We start from the raw sequence: 20,412 nt of genomic DNA, 5'->3' as shown, positions 1-20,412 counted from the left end.
AATGACTCTGACAACACATAATTATTCAAATCAAAGACTCCCTTTTCAAGGACACAGCTGCAAACCTTTCCTGAGGTGGAGGACGGCATTGTGTGTTGCACAAAGCCACAGCTGTCTAGGAAAGAACCAGTATGTATGATTTAAAACAGCAAAACTATTTGCATGGGTTAACATACAGGGATAAAATGTGTTCATTTGCTCATGGGCAAACAGATCATCTTGACACTGAAAAGCATCCCAGTTACAGTACTGCATGAATAACCAACATGTTTTCATATGTGAGCAGAGCTGTTTCATTTATCTTTAGAAGCTTCAGTGTCTCATTTTTTAATGAAAAACATTACTTGCACATAAAGCATTTGAGGCTACGCCTGGCCTTGTGCATAACAGACTCACAGTTTAGTCTAGGACATATTCCCTTCTCGCTCTCTCTCCTTTCCATCATCTTTTTTTCTATTTCCTCATCTTACAAAGACGGGCTTCGGTCTGCATTTTGATAGAGGGCAGTTGGCGGCAGCTGCGTAGTGTAGCCGGAAGGCGTATTGATTATTAAATGACAGTCCTGCCCAGATGAACGAAACCCGGTGTAATGGGATGCAGGCAGACAGCCCGCTGCTCTGAAATGGGTTTGTTGGTATGCTCTTTATCGTAAGACCGTCTCAAATTCTTATCCAATTAGACCGAGAACATATCTTAAATGGTGAAGCCCAGAGCATATGCTGATTCGTCTAGCACTAGGTTGACAGAGAATGGAGGTTATTGAAAGCATGGATGAAGCCTGAAATAACTGCAGATTTAGTTTAGAAGGAAGGCCTTATATAGTGTCTCCAATAGGCATGGGCGGTATCCAGATTTTCATATTGTCTTACCGTCCTTCTCTGATCCCGGAAATGTACGGTATTACAAGCATAGCACACTAAAAATGCAAGAAATGCTAACAGAATTAGCACAAACTAATAGCGAAATCACAGACCCTGTTAGCTAAATATATACAAGTATAGCTAGACGCCACCGAAAGTCATTTTCAGTGAGTGAGGACATTTACAAGCAAGAGAACCAAATAAATTGTACAAATGAATGAAGTTGTGATGCATAGTTTTCTGAAGGAAGAGCAGCATGTGTACATGGAGGGGAAAAACGCTAGTAGGAAGCGCAGGGGGAAAAAAATAAACTTATCCAGAGCTCTTTGAGAAAGCCATTGTAAGATATCTGATAGCAAACATTTACTAGTGAATTGGATACAAGTGTAACTTTATCCAGTGTTGCCAACTCCTCAGTAAGGAAAGTAGCTATTGGCTGTCCTAAAAGTCGCTTGAAGTTTCTAAATAACATCACCTAATTTGTACAATTGGCAATGTAATTTTGATGGACACTTTAGGAGAGAGAAAAAGTGATTAAAAAACATCCTAAATATGTTTAGAACTACAAATGAAATTTCTTCTGTTGATTTTCTTTGTCACAATTCCAACCCTCCTCCTTTATCCGGGCTTGGGACTGGAAAAAGTGACCCAAAAGAGACACTCTGGTAGAGTTACTTCGTTTAAAAAAAGTTTTTTTTTAGTTTTCTTAATTTGTTTTTGTTTTTAACCTTATGGTCCACTTAGGAGCCTACAACAAGTCACATTAAAACATGAACATTTTTTTTTTTTTTTTTCAATTTAAAGTTTTATTAAGTTTTCTTGTTTTTCAATCAACCAACAGAACACATTCCACATTCACAGATGTGACAGGCTTTAAAAAAAATAAAAAAAAATAAAATAATAATACTTTTGAAAAAATAAAAATACAATTAAAATGAATGATAAAGTCAAATAAAAGCATTTATTTTTCTTAATCTATATATTTTCCTTGGTACATATATATATACATACATACACACATACGTACGTACATACATACGCACATATACATACACACACACACACCTACGCACACGTACTCAAAAACTAAATTAAAATAAAAACACAAAAAACAAAACCAAAAAAAAAAACATATAACACTTGCAGCAGCACTATCAAGGTTCTTATCAGCTATTTCAAGCATTCGCTGAGACGACGGGCCAATAATTCGTTTTTAGGTTTTACAGTACCTTACACAACATGTATCTGCGCATTTCCCTAGTCACCCCGTTCACTCTGTCCAGTTTGAAATATAGTTGAATAGTGAAGACCAGAGTCTATCAAACTTGGGCTGTCTCTTGTGGAGGTCAAAAGTGAGCTTTTCAAGAGGAAGAAAGTCAACAATCTGGTCAATCCACATTTTAAATGTAGGAGGGGTATTAGAGGCCCACAATAGAATAATACATTTCTTAGCAAAGTATGTAATAGTCATAAGCAAATTTTCTCTGTCAGGATCAAGAACAAAGTCCTGCTGGGCATTAAGAAGATAGATACACGGGGTCATATCAAACTGTACCTCTAGTATTTTCTGTGGAGCAGTATGTACAGATTGCCAGAATCTGGCAATCTCCCTACAGCTCCAAAATACATGCATATAGGTTCCACTTTCAGAGGTACATCTTTTACAGTTAGGAGACATATCTGTTTTCATTCTATGGAGTCTCAAAGGAGTATAATAAAATTTGTACAAAAATTTGTAATTAGATTCTTTCATTTTTACACTGGTAGAGGAGCAGTATACCCTGTCGCAAACCTCCGCCCATAACTCATCACTGATAGTCAGACCAAGGTCCTTTTCCCAGATTATTTTCAAAGGAGTAAAGGAGGAGCTTCCTTTCTCAGAAAGGAGTCTATAGATGTAAGATATTTTGCCTTTAATGGATTGTGCTGTGACAAGAAGGGTTTCAACTTCATTCAACTGAGTTCTAAACCTCCTCTTGGAGGTAAATGAGGAAATTAATTTGAAGATATTTGAAAAAATGATCTTGGCACATCGAATTCACTGCAGAGCTCTTGAAAGGATTTCAGTGTAGTGGTTTTCTGATGAAATAGGTCTGAAAAGGTCCTGATTCCTAGAGTATGCCAAAGATTAAAGTTGGCATCCCTCAGGGCTTTTGGCAAGTCTGGGTTGCCTACTATAGGTGAGTGAGAACATATTTGGGAGGAAATGCCCAGGTATTTCTTACAGTCCCTCCACGCTAGTAGGGTGCTGTAAATCGCAAAGGTTTTGGCTATGTTGCCCACTTCACTAAAGTTATTAATGAATATAATTGAGCTTAAGGGCAATGAACCACAGGATTGGGCTTCTATCTGAATCCACGTTGACTCTTGTCTGTTTGTGATCCATGTTAGCATGTTGCGGATTTGGGCAGACCAGTAGTACAGTTGAAGGGAGGGAAGGGCAAGACCCCCTTTAGATTCAGGTTTTGATAAAGTGGAAAACTTGATCCTAGGGTTTTTATTGCCCCATATAAATTTGGTGATGCTTTGGTTAGTTGTTTTGAAGAAGGAAACTGGGAGATAGCATGGGAGCATCTGAAATAAGTAGTTTAGTCTAGGGAGGACGTTCATACGGATTACATTAATTCTTCCTACTAAGCTAATTGGGAGGGAGATCCAGGTTTGGAGATCGTTCTTGATTCGATCCAGGAGTGGAAGATAATTTTCCTTAAAAAGGCTATTCAGATCTGGTGTTATGAAGATCCCGAGGTATTGAAACCCCTGTGTTTTCCATTGGAAAGGACAAAGTGTCTTCATAGAGCTGGTGAGTGTAATATTGAGAGGGCAGACAGTGGATTTGTTAAAATTGATCTTATAACCTGAAAACTTGCCATACTGAGCAATTGTGTCTAAAATGAGAGGGAGGGATTTCTCAGGGTTGGATATGTAGAGCAAGACATCATCCGCGTAAAGCGAAATCTTGTGCTGCAGGCCACCTGCAGAAACACCCATAATACTTGGATTGCTCCTTATCAGCTCTGCCAGAGGCTCCGCCCCCAACAAGTAGAGCAGGGGGGACAGCGAGCACCCTTGTCTTGTGCCCCGTTCCAGAGGGAATCTGTCAGAGTTCAGTCCATTAGTAGTCACCATGGCATTTGGATGAGAGTATAGTGATTTGATCCATTTAATAAAATTTGGGCCCATATTGAACTTTTCTAAGACTGAAAACAGAAAGCTCCACTCCATCCTGTCAAACGCCTTCTCAGCATCCAGTGAAGCCAGCAGGACAGGGGTCTTTTGTGCGTTTACTTGATCAATAATATCAAAAAGACGGTGAATGTTATCAGAAGAGTATCTGTCTCTAATAAATCCAGTTTGGTCCGCTTTTATTATTTTGGAAAGAAGAGTGTTTAGTCTTTTGGCGAGCAATTTGGTAATTATTTTATAGTCGAAATCCAACAAGCTTATGGGCCGGAAGGACGAGCAGGATAGGGGGTCCTTGTCCTTTTTTAGCAACACTGTAATGCGAGCTGTGTGCATTGAGTCTGGGAGAACTCCGTTTTTGCAAAAATCCTCCAGCATTGGCATGAAGATAGGGCTGAGCTGGGGCCAAAAAGCTTTGTAGAACTCTCTGGGGAATCCATCTGGGCCTGGGGACTTATTAGGTGGCATGGAGGTAATTGCCTCCAGGATCTCCTCAGGAGTGAAGGGGGAGTTGAGATCTTCCTGGTCGGTCTCTGATAGTTTAGGTAGCGAGATTCCCTCTAGGAAAGAGTGGAGTTCTGCCTCCGTGTGTTTTCTCTCAGAGGTATATAGTTTGCAGTAAAAATCATGAAAAGTTAAATTGATCTTTTTTGGGTCATATGTGACCTCGTCCTCTGCTGTTCGGATAGCCATGATTGTACGCTCTGACTGCTCCTTTTTTAATTGGTAAGCAAGCAATCTACTGGGCCTATTGCTATACTCATGGTATTTCTGTTTAGTAAAGAAAACTTTTTTTTTTATCTCCCGAGTGTAGTCCAAATTCAGTTTGGCTTTGGCTGCTTTAAGATGACTCCAGGAAGTGCTGTCTAGGGATTGTTTATGTATTTTTTCACAGCATTCCAGCTCCCTCTCAAGATCTAGCCTGTGTGCTTCCATTGCTTTTTTCTTAGAGGAAGCATATGCAATTAGATGACCTCTTAGTGTGGCTTTAGCAGCGTCCCACATTGTGGCCGGAGAAACAGGAGAATCTTTATTGTCTTGTGTGTAGTTGTCTATCCATGTAGTTACCAATGTATGGAACTCGTCATTTAATAGCATGGAGGTGTTGAATTTCCAGCTCTTTGACCTAGGGATGTTTTTGCAGAGGTCAAAGCGGAGGTGGACAAAGGCGTGATCTGAAAGTGCTATGGGTCCGATTGTACATGTGGCTGAATTTATGAAACTCTTTGGGATAAAAATGTAATCTATACGGGAGTAGGTGTTATGGACATTAGAGTAGTATGTATAGTCCATAGATGAGCTATTATTCTCTCTCCAGATATCTATCAGTCCCATCTCTTTAGTAAGAGAGTTCAACATCTTTGCAGATCTAGGATTTGTGGTGGGGACTTGAGATGATTTGTCTAGGGTTGGGGGAGGGTTCAATTAAAAGCTCCGGCCACCACGCCAAAGGAAACACAATGCTCATTAAACAGGGTTATAATTTTTGACATGAAAGCAGGAGTATCTGTGTTAGGGGCGTATATGTTTAAGATAGTAATTGGTTGACCATTCAGTGACCCAGTTATCAAAATAAATCTCCCCTCCGGATCAGATATGTTTTTGTCAATTATGAATGGAACATTTTTATGGATAAGTATGGCTGTGCCTCTACTGTTTGATTTGAAAGATGAGAAATACACCTGTCCCACCCAAGCTCTGCGGAGTTTGGCATGTTCAGCATCACAGAGGTGTGTCTCTTGTAATAGCGCAATGTCTGCTTTTTCCTTTTTTAGAGTACATAGTATCTTTTTTCGTTTTATTGCATGTCCTAGACCATGGCAGTTCCATGTCAATAGATTTAAGGTACTAGTCATCGTCATCGAGCAGCAATTGAACTTTAGTGCAAGTCATCGCTGGGTAAAAGTGGATAGTAATTACAGCTGCGTTCACATAAAAGGAAAATAAATGGTGTACATAAAATAATAATCTCTGAACACCCCAGCCGAGTTCCCAAACAACTCGACACATCCCGTTGGATCTATTACCCCCCCGCTCAGTCTCAATTCTGTGTTCCGAATAAAACAAAAACCGGGAACAGTTAGCAACGCACAACGTCTCCCTCTCCCCACCAAATAAATGCCTCATCCTCTCCACCCCGCATTGAGTAAATAACACAGTTTCCCTCGTCCAGACCACAGTAAAAGAGGGGAGAAAAATAAAAATCAATAGCCCAGCCTACATATACCTCCCCAAGGGACATAGGGAACCCCAGGTAATAATAGCAACAACAACAAAAAACAGGGAAATAAAAGTAGGCTGAAACATTAGTAGGCCTAGGTTAGGCTATACAGCCCATCCCTCTCAGTTAAAGGAAAATAAATATAAATTGGACGGCTATAATGACATTTAGGGGGTGGATCTCTGGATATCGGCTATATGTCGTCTTACCTCCTTTAGTAATGGCATTAATCGCATTTAGTCATTGGTCTGTTTCTCATTGGCCAGGATTGTCTTTCAAAAAACGTTTTGCCTCTTCGGGAGTTTTGAAGTGTCGCAAGGCTCCTTGGTGAAGAATCCTGAGCTCGTTTGGGTATTTGAATCCCCTGAAGATGCCTCGGTCAATGGAGTATTTCTTCACTTCGTCAAATTCTCGGCGCTTTCGGCGTATTCCAGCTGACAGGTCCTGGTGTAAAGCGAGTTTGGTGTTTCCCACTGTGATGGTGTTGTTTTTCGCCGCCTGTAGGACTCGTTCCTTGTCGGTGAATCTCAGGAAACGTATGGTGATTGGGCGCGCTGGTTGTCTGGCTGCTGGTGGGGGACTCAGTGCTCGGTGAGCTCTCTCGAGTTCTATGGGCCTGTCGGTGGGCAGGTGGAGCCACTCGGGAAGTTTGTCTTGCAGGTAGCGGATCAGTGGCATGTTTCCCTCTTCTTTTTCACCCAGATTGAATAGAACACAATTATTCCTTCGCCCCCTGTTTTCCAGGTCCTCTGTTTTCTCTTCCAGATGCTCGATTTTCTTTTTAGCATATGCTATTGTTTCCATGGCATCTGTCAATAAGTTTTCCATGGATAGGATTCGCCCCTCTGCCTCGTCCAGGCGCCCGCGTTTATGGTTATCTTGTTGTTGATGTCAGGCAAAGCGTTTTCCAGGATTGTCACCTTGCCCCCTATCGCACTGAGCTGAGAATTAATGGCATCTAATTTAGTGTTTAGTTCTGTACGTTGGGATCTCAACTCAGAAAGGATGTCTTCGACAGAGTGCGAGGTTGGCATTCGTTGTGCCTCGTGGCGGAGCGGGTTCTCTTGCTCCTGGCTAATGGCGCTATTTTTTTCTGAAGCTAGCTTCTTCTTGGATGCTTTTTCCGTCGCTAATACTCGAGTCCGGGTAAAAATGTCACCTGTAGTGTCGCCTTTTGTAGCCGCCATGACTTTTTCTTGCTAAAGCTAAATGAGTGTGAACTTGGAGTGGAGGTAAGATTATGAATTGGAAACTACTTGTGCGGAGCTCTTAGTTCATGCGGCCATCTCGTTCAAGGGTCACGTGATCCCCAACATGAACATTTTTAACCATAACATAAAAAAAAAAGTTTTGTATACAATCTAAATGGACCAAAAAGAGACAATAGAAAAAAACTGCCAATGGCAATGTGAGAAACTAACTAGTCTGGCCCTAATTCAGGTTAATTGTTTAAAAAAGAAAATGTAAGTCAGGGCGGGATCAACCAGTGGTGGCTTTCCACATGCACGATTAATTTGCAGTCTGGACGAGGAGGGGTGCTATTACTGCAGCGTGAGGGCTGGGCCGCCTGTGAGTGCTAGGGGGGGTGGGGCACGGCAGCACCCGCTGCTCGTTGAGAAGAGTAAGAGGTTGAGAAGAGTAAGAACGATACGTGCTTTCACGTCAGAGCCTCAGTCTCCAATAACACCAGAAAAAGTTGCTAGATTTGTTGCTAGTCGCTTTTTTGAAAATGTATTGCTAGAGGGGTCTGAATACTCGCTACATATAGCGACTACGTCGCTAAATTTGCAACACTGACTTCTTCACCTCATGTGTGACGCTACAACTCGCGGATAGATGTAGAACGCTGTCTCCCATTGTGCTGTTACAAACCAGCATGCAACTGTCTCAACTGTTCTGGGGTAACACGGAACCCAAACCGGCTGCGCCCATTGTGCATAAATGTATTTCGTCCCCCCACACCAAACGAGATCACGACACACAGGTTAAAATATCAAAACAAACTCTGAACCAATTACACTGCTCAAAAAAAAAGGGAACACTTAAACAACACAATGTAACTCCAAGTCAATCACACTTCTGTGAAATCAAACTGTCCACTTAGGAAACAACACTGATTGACAATACATTTCACATGCTGTTGTGCAAATGGAAATGATAGGCATTTAGCAAGACACCCCCAATAAAGGAGTGGTTCTGCAGGTGGGGACCACAGACCACTTCTCAGTTCCTATGCTTCCTGGCTGATGTTTTGGTCACTTTTGAATGCTGGTGGTGCTTTCACTCTAGTGGTGTTATGAGACGGAGTCTACAACCCACACAAGTGGCTCAGGTAGTGCAGCTCATCCAGGATGGCACATCAATGTGAGATGTGGCAAGAAGGTTTGCTGTGTGTCAGCGTAGTGTCCAGAGCATGGAGGCGCTACCAGGAGACAGGCCAGTACATCAGGAGACGTGGAGGAGGCCGTAGGAGGGCAACAACCCAGCAGCAGGACCGCTACCTCCACCTTTGTGCAAGGAGGAGCACTGCATTTTGCAGGAGCACTGCAAAATGACCTCCAGCAGGCCACAAATGTGCATGTGTCTGCTCAAACGGTCCGAAACAGACTCCATGAGGGTGATATGAGGGCCCGACGTCCACAGGTGGGGGTTGTGCTTACAGCCCAACACCGTGCAGGACGTTTGGCATTTGCCAGAGAACACCAAGATTGGCAAACTCGCCACTGTGATCTTCACAGAGGAAAGCAGGTTCACACTGAGCACATGTGACAGACGTGAGAGTCTGGAGACGCCGTGGAGAACGTTCTGCTGCCTGCAACATCCTCCATTAGGTACCGAGATGAGATCCTCAGACCCCTTGTGAGACCATATGCTGGTGTGGTTGGCCCTGGGTTCCTCCTAATGCAAGACAATGCTAGACCTCATGTGGCTAGAGTGTATCAGCAGTTCTTGCAAGAGGAAGGCATTGATGCTATGGACTGGCTCGCCCGTTCCCCAGACCTGAATCCAATTGAGCACATCTGGGACATCATGCCTCGCTCCATCCACCAGTCTGTTGCACCACAGACTGTCCAGGAGTTGGCGGATGCTTTAGTCCACGTCTGGGAGGAGATCCCTCAGGAGACCATCCGCCACCTCATCAGGAGCATGCCCAGGCGTTGTAGGGAGGTCATACAGGCATGTGGAGGCCACACACACTACTGAACCTCATTTTGACTTGTTTTAAGGAAATTTTTGACAGACTTCTGCTGTTCCGAGAGAGGTTTTCGGGTCATTTGTTCCTGTCAAACGGCAAAAGCGTCTTGGCCTCAGCAAAGTACCGCTCTTGGTGATGTACTGAACCCAATGTCAGGTCATACTTTATGGGATAAATGGTCTGTGTTGGGGTAAGGGAGAGTCTTTAAAAAAATAAAAAAGAGAATGCATGGACTGACTTATTTTCTCTCCCTCTTGCAGTGTATAGAGGCCAAGAAGTCTTGCTGGTATTTTGAAGGTGGATACCCCATCTACTTTATGTAAGTACAACCTGCTACCTGCCACAACATGGTGTACAATGTCCGATTACATTCTTTTCAAATTCTGTGGCATTGTGTTGTGACAACTGCACATTTCAGGGTGGCCTTTTATTGTACCCAGCACAAGGTGCACCTGTGTAATGATCATGCTATTAAACAGCTTCTTGATATGCCACACCTGTCAGGTAGATGGATTATCTTGGCATTGCACCCGTCTCCACGTCAACAGTGAAGAGGCGACTCTGGGATGCTGGCCTTCTAGGCAGAGTTCTTCTGTCCAGTGTCTGTTCTTTTGCCGATCTTAATCTTTTATTTTTATTGGCCAGTCTGAGATATGGCTTTGTCTTTGCAACTGCCTAGAAAGCCAACCTCCCGGAGTCGCCTCTTCACTGTTGACGTGGAGACTGGTGTTTTGCAGGTCCTATTTAATGAAGCTGCCAGTTGAGAACTTGAGGCATCTGTTTCTCAAACTAGACACTCGAATGTACTTGTCCTCTTGCTAAGTTGTGCACCGGGGCCTCCCACTCCTCTTTCTATTCTGGTTAGAGCCAGTTTACGCTGTTCTGTGGGAGTGTACACAGCGTTGTACGAGATCTTCAATTTCTTGGCAATTTCTCGCATGGAATAGCCTTCAAGTCTCAGAACAAGAATTGACTGACAAATTTCAGAAGAAAGGTATTTGTTGCTGGCCATTTTGATCCTGTAATCGAACCCACAAATGCTGATGCTCCAGATACTCAGCTAGTCTTAAGAAGGACAGTTTTATTGCTTCTTAAATCAGCACAACAGTTTTCAGCTGTGCGAACATAATTGCATAAGGGTTTTCTAATGAGCCTTTTAAAATGATTAACTTGGATTAGCTAACACAACGTGCCATTGGAACACAGGACTGACTGTTGCTCATAATGGGCCTCTGTATGACTATGTAGATATTCCCTAAAAAATCTGCCATTTCCAACTATAATAGTCATTTACAACATTAACAATGTCTACACTGTATTTCTGATCAATTTGATGTTATTTTAAATGGACAATAAATGTGCTTTTCTTTCAAAAACAAGGACATTTCAAAGTGACCCCAAACTTTTGAACGTTGTGTACAGTCAAGTGATAGTGTCTTATCAATAAAAATAAATTTTTCGTATTAACACTTCTTTTCAGAAGAAGCACAGTGTCTGTTGAGGCAATCGTCTCATCCACGAGTGTACACAAGTGTTTTTGTCAAGGCTTACCGTACATACTGTTTGTGGGAGACTGGCCTTTTCACAATGGGTCATCCTGCTTTTGCAGCTTAATGTCACACTCCAGTGAGCTAAGACATCTTGTATTCCCTCTGACCAGGGCCTTAATTCAGACCCACAGCACTTCTCCCTGGCTTAAGCTGCCCATCCATTCTCCCTCGCTGGTAACTACCAGTGTCGGCCGTTGTTCATTAAAATGAGAGCGTGCGCCTCGATGAAGAGATCACCTAGGTAATGGAAGACAACCAGCGTTTGACATCATCCTTCTCCCTGCATACTGTGGCATTGGCAGGAATCAAACTATTTCCAGCAGTCAGGGCACAGGAGTTATCCGTGATTTCCAGCAGTTATCCATGATAGGGCACAGGAAGCGAAGAGTCCTTTGCTGTGCGATCAGTGAAACTCCACTACCATCATCATATACAGGTTAAACTACAAGTAACTGCCAAAATAAAGGAAGCAATTGAGTAAAGGAGGGATACAAAGTATATTGAAAGCAGGTGCTTCCACACAGGTGTGGTTCTTGAGTTAATTAAGCAATTAACATCTCAGCATGCTTAGAATCATGTGTCAATCGCTAGGCTACCTGCCGTGTGTGTGTGTGTCACCAGATCTCAACCCAATTGAACACTTATGGGAGATTCTGGAGCAGCCCTTGACACTGCATTTTCCACCATCAACAAAACGCCAAATTATGGAATTTCTTGTGGAAGAATGGTGTCGCATCCCTCCAGTGTTGGTGTTTCCTTTATTTTGGCAGTTTACTGTATATCTACTGGGGAAAGAGGATACCTAGTCAGTTGTACAACGGAATGCCTACACCTGAAATGAGTTTTCTGCATTTAACCCTGAATAAGAGGTGCGGGTGGCTGCCTTAATCGACATGGCTGTGGCGCCCGGGGAATAGTGGGTTAACTGCCTTGCTCAGTGGCAGAACGACAGATTTTTACCTTGTCAGCTCAGGGATTCAATCACAACGCTCTAACCACCAGGCTACCTGCTAGTGGTTAGCGTCCAGATTATTTACATGAGGAAACGGTGGAGTGAAGAAGAGGAATGGGTGAATCACATCATGCCTCCAAGCTGTTTGATGTCCATTGGTGTCTGGGTGAAAAGGGCTAGTCTTAAAGTCCCAGCCCTGGTTAGAGAGCAGCTCATCAGGGGCCCCAGAGCTCCTGATTAATGTACAAGCCTCTGACTGCAGGCTCTGGAAGGGATTTACCCACAGCAAGAGCTTTGTGCTCTGGTGTTAAGATGCAGGTCCCCCCCCCCCCCCCCCCCCAGGTGGCCAGGCAGAAGTTCACTGGGCAGGAACCAATTATAGATAGCGGCGTGTTTTTCCAGGACCTGGAATAGACATTGGATTTGCATTTCACCCCAACGTGGTGCTAATCATCCGACTCATCTGGATGTAATGCTACCGATCGCGTAGAGCGTGCTGTTCCGGGGATGTGGCAAGCCGTAGCCCTGGCACGGAATGATAATGTGGCTGAGTTTTGTTCGGCAGTAATGAAGTGAGGGGCTGTTGCGGTATTGGGAAAACGTGCCCATCCGTTTGAGTGACGCAAAGGAAGTATATGTGAGACTGGGAGAGGTGTCGGACACTTATCTCTTTTATAATCACTGTCACACGAACACACACACACACACACACACACACACATTCCTTATGGGCAGACCACAGGCTGTGAGGATCGGGAACACCACCTCCTCCACACTGACTCTTTACACAGTGTCCTCAGCACACTGCAGCACCCTATTCACCCACGACTGCGTGGCTTTGCACGACACCAACTCCAAGTTTGCTAACAACACCACGTTGTAGGCCTGATAACCAACAACGACAAGTCGGCCTATAGGGAGGAAGTAAGTGAACTGGCATTGTGGTGCCAGGACAATAACCTCTCCCTCAATGTCAGCAAAACAAATGAGTTTGATTGTTGACTTCAGGAAGCAGAGGAGGGAACATGCCCCAATCTACATCAACGGGGCTGCAGTGAAGTCAGCTGTTTTATGTTACTTGACGTCCACATCAACCATGACTTGACATGGACCAACAACACCGCCACTCTTGTCGAGATGGCTTAAACAGCATCTATACTTCCTAAGGCGGCTGAAGAAATGTCGCATGCCACCCTGGGTCCTCTCCAAATACTACCGCTGCACCATCAAAAGCAGCCTGACCGGTTGCATCACAGCCTGGTACAGGAAATGCTCCATCCACGACCGCAAGGCCCTCCAGCGGGTGGTGAAGACGGCCCAGTACATCACAGGTCCGTGTGCACACCCATCCCGAACATCTACTTGAAATAGTGCCTGAGGAAGCATCATCATCAAGGACCATACACACCCCAGCCACGAGCTGTTCAATCCCTTACTATCGGGCAGACTGTATCGGAGCATGAGGTCTGTTACCAACAGGCTTAGAGACAGTTTCTATCTACAAGCCATCAGAACAGTTTAACTGGACTTGACCGCCTGCACTGACTCTCCGTACCTTAGCACACATGCACTCATTCATGCACACACCCACACAGACATACACTCACCCACACGTGGGCATATACATTCATGCTACACACACACATCACAACTGCTGCTACCGGACTCTTATTTATTATTGCTAAATACTACACAACTTAAACACTGGCCCCCCAATCCCCCCTTTCCCCAAAACACATGTAAATCATATAATTTGTACCTTCCTTTATTATACTTGTGCTAAAAATTGAATTCTATTCTACTGAGCCATTTACATTGTTTGTATTCTTATCTTTTGTTTCAAATTGTTGTTTAATTGTTGCAGGAACCTGCAAGTAAGCACATCTATCCTGGACGTAGGGCTAATTAAAGTTGATACACAGACACACACACACACACACACGTGCCTGCTCATTCCCACCCCAGCCCAAATAGGTGGTGAGCTGTAGCAAGCTATCTGCTTTAGTTCGCCAGATGATCGATTTCTGTCGAAGGGAGGAGCTGGTTTTTACATCATGTGTATTTATTTCTTCTAAACACATTTCCGTTTGTTGAATTGCAAATTTTTCAAATATTTTTATGTTCACTAGCTGGACAGGCAAACGCCACGTAGTACTAAACTGTAAAAAAAAATCTAGTCTAGTGTACTATCTCTGCTGATCACGTCTGCCAATCACTTTATCCATATCTAAGGTAGTAGACAGCTGGTGACATCTCGATCTCCGTCCAACAAACTGCTATCAGGTAAAGTATATATATTTTTTGTAATCTAATTTCACGTTTCTATATTTAGTTATAGAAACGTGATGCTGTAAAATGACTCCCAACTTAGATAACAGCAACCGTGGTAATGTAGCTAGCTTGCTAGTTACAAGTAGATATGTTGGTAACTAGCTCGAAGATGGCTGTATCGCTAGCATGTCATTCAGGGACAAGGAGCGTTTTAGCTATTAGTTTAATCCAAGTAATAATTTAATACCACAAAAACCGATAGGACAAGTAGTGTAAATCTAATAAAGTCATCAAAGCAGGACCCACCAATTTCATTCATAACAAATAAGAAATGCCACATTTTATCCCTGTCAGTAAGTGAAATAGGATGATTGCAGATCACCCTGCCTCAGACTGTCAGGATGTTCATTTTCTAGCTTGCACACTACATTCCTTTTGCTGCGATTTATTTGATTAATTCTTGTCTCTCACTTTTGTATGACAGGATCTATTCAACTCTCCTGTATCCTGCTCCCAGAGATCAACCAAGTGCTATTCACCAAGCATGGGGTCATTTACTCACCTGTGAGAAGAACCATTCGACTGCAGTTTCAACTATCACTATTTAGACATTGGGACCACATGCATTTTTGCCTGTTGTCTTTTCTTTGTGGGTTTGGTCTTACACAGTCTAGTGCCCTCAAACTCAACTCTGGACCTCGAAGCCCATTACACTGCATTTTTTAATTGTTCCCCTCTCAGGGACTGGTTTTAGACCTGGGACACCAGGTGCTTGCAATTAATGATCAAATAGACCAGAACGAGCAGGCTCCAGACCTTGTACCTTGAAGGGTAAGAGTTGAATACCCCTGATCTAGTGCATTTTAGAATGTAAGAAGAGCCACTACAGATGCTTGTTTGAGCATCTTTATTCATTGTCTCTCACTTTTGTCTCCAATGATCTATTCACCAAGACCTGCAGTTTGAACTAGCCCTGCCGTCACTATTTAGACAAAGACCACATATGTATTTGCCTGTTGTCTTTTCTTTGTGGGTTTTGTCTTACAGTCTAGTGCATTTTAGAGTTGAAGAACACCAACTACAGATGCAAGTGCTTGTTTGAGCATCTCGAAGACTAAATTCAATGTAGTATCAGTTTAACAGGTGACAAACAGAATATTTTACTATTTAAACATGCAGTGGGGAGAATTCTATTGACCCTGTCAGGAGCCCAGGCTTTTGCTATAGATGGTAGTTTTCGTGTCTGGACCACAGAGGCTTTAGATTGCTTTCTGTTGAAGCCACTCTATACTGGTCAGCTTCATTGGTGACCAGGGTGGAATCCTTTCTATATGCCTATGGGGCCTGGGCACACAAATGCTCCTAGAGAGAAGCGGAAATACTGAAGCATGTGTTGATGACAGATCTACAGACTCCATCAGAGGCCCAGGCTTTTGGCATAGATGGATAAGCTATAATTTCTGGACTGCAACATTGTAATATTGTGCCCTCCACAGCACTTGATATGCAGTGTCCTCCTTAATTATTGGGCCAGTGAAGCATTTTTTTCCATATTTTGGCTCTGTACTCCAGCACTTAGGATTTGAAATGACACAATGATACAGTACATTAATGTGGATGCTACAATGATTACGGATAGTCCTGAATGAGGCCTGAATAATGAGTGAGAACGTTAGACGCAAAAAATATCCTAATCCCTGTTATTGGAATCGTGAGAGGTTAGTGTCACGTTCTGACCTGTATTTCCTTTGTTTTGTATTTATTTAGTATGGTCAGTGCGTGAGTTGGGTGGGCAGTCTATGTTTGTTCTTCTATGTTTTGGGTTATTTCTATGTTTCGGCCTAGTATGGTTCTCAATCAGAGGCAGGTGTCATTAGTTGTCTCTGATTGAGAATCATACTTAGGTAGCCTGGGTTTCACTGTGTGTTTGTGGGTGATTGTTCCTGTCTTTGTGTTTGCATCAGATAGGACTGTTTTAGGTTTTCTCATGTTTGTTGTTTTTGTTAGTTATTTCATGTTTAGTGCCTTTATAAATTAAAGAACATGAATAACCACCACGCTGCATTTTGGTCCGCCTCTACTTCACCTAAAGAAAACCGTTACAGTTAGCATATCTTGGGGGTATGATATTTGTGCTTTCTCACTCATCATTATTCATCGAGAACTATCCATAATCATGGTAGCACCCAAATTAATATAGATATGTTTAGAAACACATTATATTCTTATTTACAATAAAAGTGACTCCAAAATGATACAATACATTATTTATCATTAACTTCTATTGGGCACTAAATAGTCTGAAACACACCCAAAACAAACAGCAAATGCATTCAAAGGTTTGTAGTCACAAGCTTGATGTAATCATTGCGTGCTAGGAATATGGGATCAAATACTACACATATCACCTGTGTAATGATCATGCTGTTTAATCAGCTTCTTGATGTGCCACACCTGTCAGGTAGATGGATTATCTTGGCAAAGGAGAAGTGCTCACTAACAGGAATGTAAACAAAAGACTTGAGAGAAATACGATTTTTGAGTGTATGGAATATTTCTGGGATCTTTTATTTCAGCTCATGAAACATGGGACCAACACTTTACATACTTTTTTGTTCAGTATAAGTTCATTTGCCCCAATACTTTTGTTCCCCTAAAATGGAGGGACTATGTACAAAAAGTGCTGTAATTTCTAAATGGTTCACCAGATATGGATGAAAATACCCTCACATTAAAGCTGTCAGTCTGCACGTTAACCTCATAGTCATTGTATAATTTCAAAAGTGTTGGAGTACAAAGCGAAAACAACAAAATGGGTCACTGTTCCAATAATTGATTGGTAGGTTACATTATACTTAGATTCTGCCTGAGACAACTTTGCTATTTGTCCCTGTACTCAATAAATGGTGAAACACCGTTTGATCGTGTTCTTCGTTCGAATGTACAGTGCCTTAAAGTATTCACACCCCTCCACATTTTGTTGTGCTACAAAGAATTAAAATGTATTTAATTGTCATTTCAAGTGCACTCAAACATATGTATCTGATTTCAGTCTTTGGTAGCTAACTATATCTGTTCCCCTTCATCAGACAGCAGCTCGTGTTTTCACACGAGACTGTTAACGTCGTAGATGGAAGTAGGCCATTGGCGATATTTGTCACGAGCAGTATGTACGGGAGTTCTGACAGGTTCCAAGTTTGGAAAATGTACCTGAGCAGACACTGTTGAAACATACTTTTTATGAGAAAATGTGCAAGAATTGAAGGCGACCCCAACGGGGATCAATAAACTTCTTGTTTTCCAGCTTCGACCCACCACCTACAATACTTTGTTGTGAACAATCAGAGGACGATGGGGTGAAGTGTGGCTCCCGGCTGGTCCCTGATATCAACCCTAATGTCCTGATGATGACTGCCACATTTCTCTCCCACTGTTATGGAAAATGTTCATTGCCAATTGAGTGTGACAGCCAGGGAAGTAATGTACCCATCCTGTACTCTTGGAGCAAGTGTTTTTAATGTGCAACTTTTAACGTGAGAAACTGTCTTCACTGACTTCTATGGCTGGTTCTGCTGTGTTAGATTTTATTCACAAGACCAATAAATCAGAGTAAGGGCAGGAAGGAAAGAGAGAGGAAGCTGGAGAATGTTTCCAACATTCCTAATTCACAGAAACCTCGTCAAATGTTCAGGGAACCTTTTGAAGAATGAAATCTGAATTGCTGCGAAGAGACGGAAGTGAAATGAAAAGACGGAAGTGAAATTGACTTATTACAGGTTTATGAGCATGGGGTTTTTTCCACTCTTTTTCTTTTCTGTTTTCTGATGACTAGTTTTGCGCTCATTCTCCTGACTCTCGGTCTGTCTCTCCCCAGTCCCTCTCCCTCTCTCTCTCCCAGTCTCATGCCTGTCTACTTCTCTCCCTCTCTTTGTCATATCTCTGTCTCCTTTACTCCCCCCCCCTTTCAGATTTAACATTTGCATTGGGGTAAAATCCTGGGTTTAATGATTAGAGAGGACCTTGGATTGACTGTGCTGGCTCGTAAATTACTTAATCTCCCTCTCGGGTTTCTCTCATTTTTCTCTTGTTCCCTTATTCATATCCGACCATCGCCACGCGTGACAGGAACCAGCGGATTACAAATGATACAGTACATACATGTCTGTCTGGAGCCAGTCACTGCGCCACTTTCCAACCCCATCAATTGCCGCTCGGAGTGTCTCGTCACACACACACACCAGCCCTCCAATTACAATGGCTTTATAACATAGGCCTGCCTGACATAACTCATAGTATACCTTATCAATGTACTGTAGCTAGGGGCCCATTTTCATAAGAAAATCTTCCGAAGGCTGTCGCGGGAGGCATCAAATTTGACTTTGTTTCTGTCTGCACAGCAGGTGTACCTCAGAGGGGAATCGAGGATAGCATAGTGTAGAAGCTTAGTTTATTAAGAAGAGGAGTCTGCTGGAGCGTCTATATGAGACTCATCATACCAGGGAGGGCAACTCCAGTCTTCGGGGGCCGGAGTCGTGTCACACTTTTTCCCCATCCCTAGTAAACACAGTTCATTTAAACTATACTGAACCAAAATATAAATGCAACATGCAACAATTTCATTGATTTTACAGTTCATATGAGGAAATCAGTAAATTTAAATAAATTCAAAAGGCCCTAATTTATGGATTTCACATGACTGGGAATACAGTCAATATCTGTTGGTCACAGATACCTTGAAAAATAAATAATTCATTAGAAATGCCACGCCTTCATAGTTTTAAAACAAACGTATACTAAGTTGAAAAAAACTACAGACAATGACTTGGGCCTAAATGGGCCTCAGGTTCTCGTTACGATATTTATGTGCAATAAAATTGCCATCGATAAAATGCAATTGTGTTTGTTGTCTGTAGCTTATGCATGACCGTACCATAACCCCACCGCCAATGTTGACCTCAGCAAACTGCTCGCCCACACAACGTCATGCACGTTGTTTGCTGTTGTAAGGCCAGTTGGACGTATTGCCAAATTCTTTAAAACAACATTGAAGGTGGCTTATAGAGAAACATTTAATTCTCTGGCAACAGCTCTGGTAGACACTGCAATCAGCATGCCAATTGCATGCTCCCTCAACTTGAGACATCTGTGGCATTGTGTTGTGTGACAAAACTGCACATTTTAGTGGCCTTTTATTGTCCCCAGCACAAGGTGCACCTGTGTAATGATCATGCTCTTTAGTCAGCTTCTTGATAAGCCACACCTGTCAGGTGGATGATTTATCATGGCAAGGAAAAATTCTCACTAACAGGGATGTAAACAAATTTGTGCAGCAAATTTGAGAGAAATACATTTTGTGTGTGTATGGAACATTTCTGGAATCTTTTATTTCAGCTGATGAAACATGGGACCACACTTTACATGTTGCGTTTTATATTTTTGTTCAGTGTATTTGCATTCTAAACTGAAGATCATGATTTAGTTGATTATTGGAGTCTGGTGTGTTAGCTGGGGCAAACGTGTGACACCAAGCAGGCACTGAGGACTGGAGTTACCCATCCCTGCTCTATATAATGTAGTCTAATTTATTATTGATTGGATGGGTCAGAAAAGTATACTGCTTAAGAGTCTCCATATCTAAGGCTGCCACTCACAGTTATGCTGCATCCCTGTAATGATGGTGCAGGGCAGGGGGAACTGGGGAGGGGGGGCTGTGGCTAGGGAGGAGGGGGTCAGGGAAGGGGGGGGGGGTTTACAGGGAGGGTTTTCTGGGTGGAGAATGACAAATGGGTGGGTTTCCCTGTGGGTCCTGCTTTTTTTTTACACATCCATGGGCTTATCAACATGAAATATAACAATTGATATCATTAATATAGCATTCCTTTCTGATAAACTATGACACCGCTCGCTAATCTCTTGGAATTTGAAAGGCCTAAATTGTTCTATCAAACGTTCCAGCTGTCTTGATATCCAAGCAAGAAAGCATATTGATTTAGCAATGCTCCAAGTCACACACCTGCTCCAAAATTATCCACATAGAATACAGAACCATTTGTTCAAACTGGCTGCTTTTTAATCAGCTCTAAACAAAACTAAGGGTGTAATCATAATGATACATAAGAAACTCAATCACCATCCTTGGTAAAGGCGAAGACCGAGAAGGCAGAATCACTTTCCTTAAA

General features: G+C 42.7%; 1 protein-coding gene across 1 annotated transcript in view; it reads left to right on the top strand.

The window, feature by feature from the left end:
• The window catches only part of LOC139366743 (WW domain binding protein VOPP1-like), a 94,949-nt gene that overhangs the window by 17,142 nt on the left and 57,395 nt on the right, over positions 1-20,412 (top strand). The window contains exon 2 of the mRNA XM_071104439.1: positions 9,721-9,779. Within this exon, the coding sequence (XP_070960540.1) occupies positions 9,721-9,779 (59 nt within the window). The remainder of the gene's footprint in view (positions 1-9,720; positions 9,780-20,412) is intronic.

This window comes from Oncorhynchus clarkii, chromosome 15 (assembly GCF_045791955.1).
Source record: "Oncorhynchus clarkii lewisi isolate Uvic-CL-2024 chromosome 15, UVic_Ocla_1.0, whole genome shotgun sequence".
Taxonomy (NCBI): Eukaryota; Metazoa; Chordata; class Actinopteri; order Salmoniformes; family Salmonidae; genus Oncorhynchus; species Oncorhynchus clarkii.
Note: the sequence above shows the minus strand (reverse complement) of the source record. Positions and strands in the feature narration are given on the sequence as shown.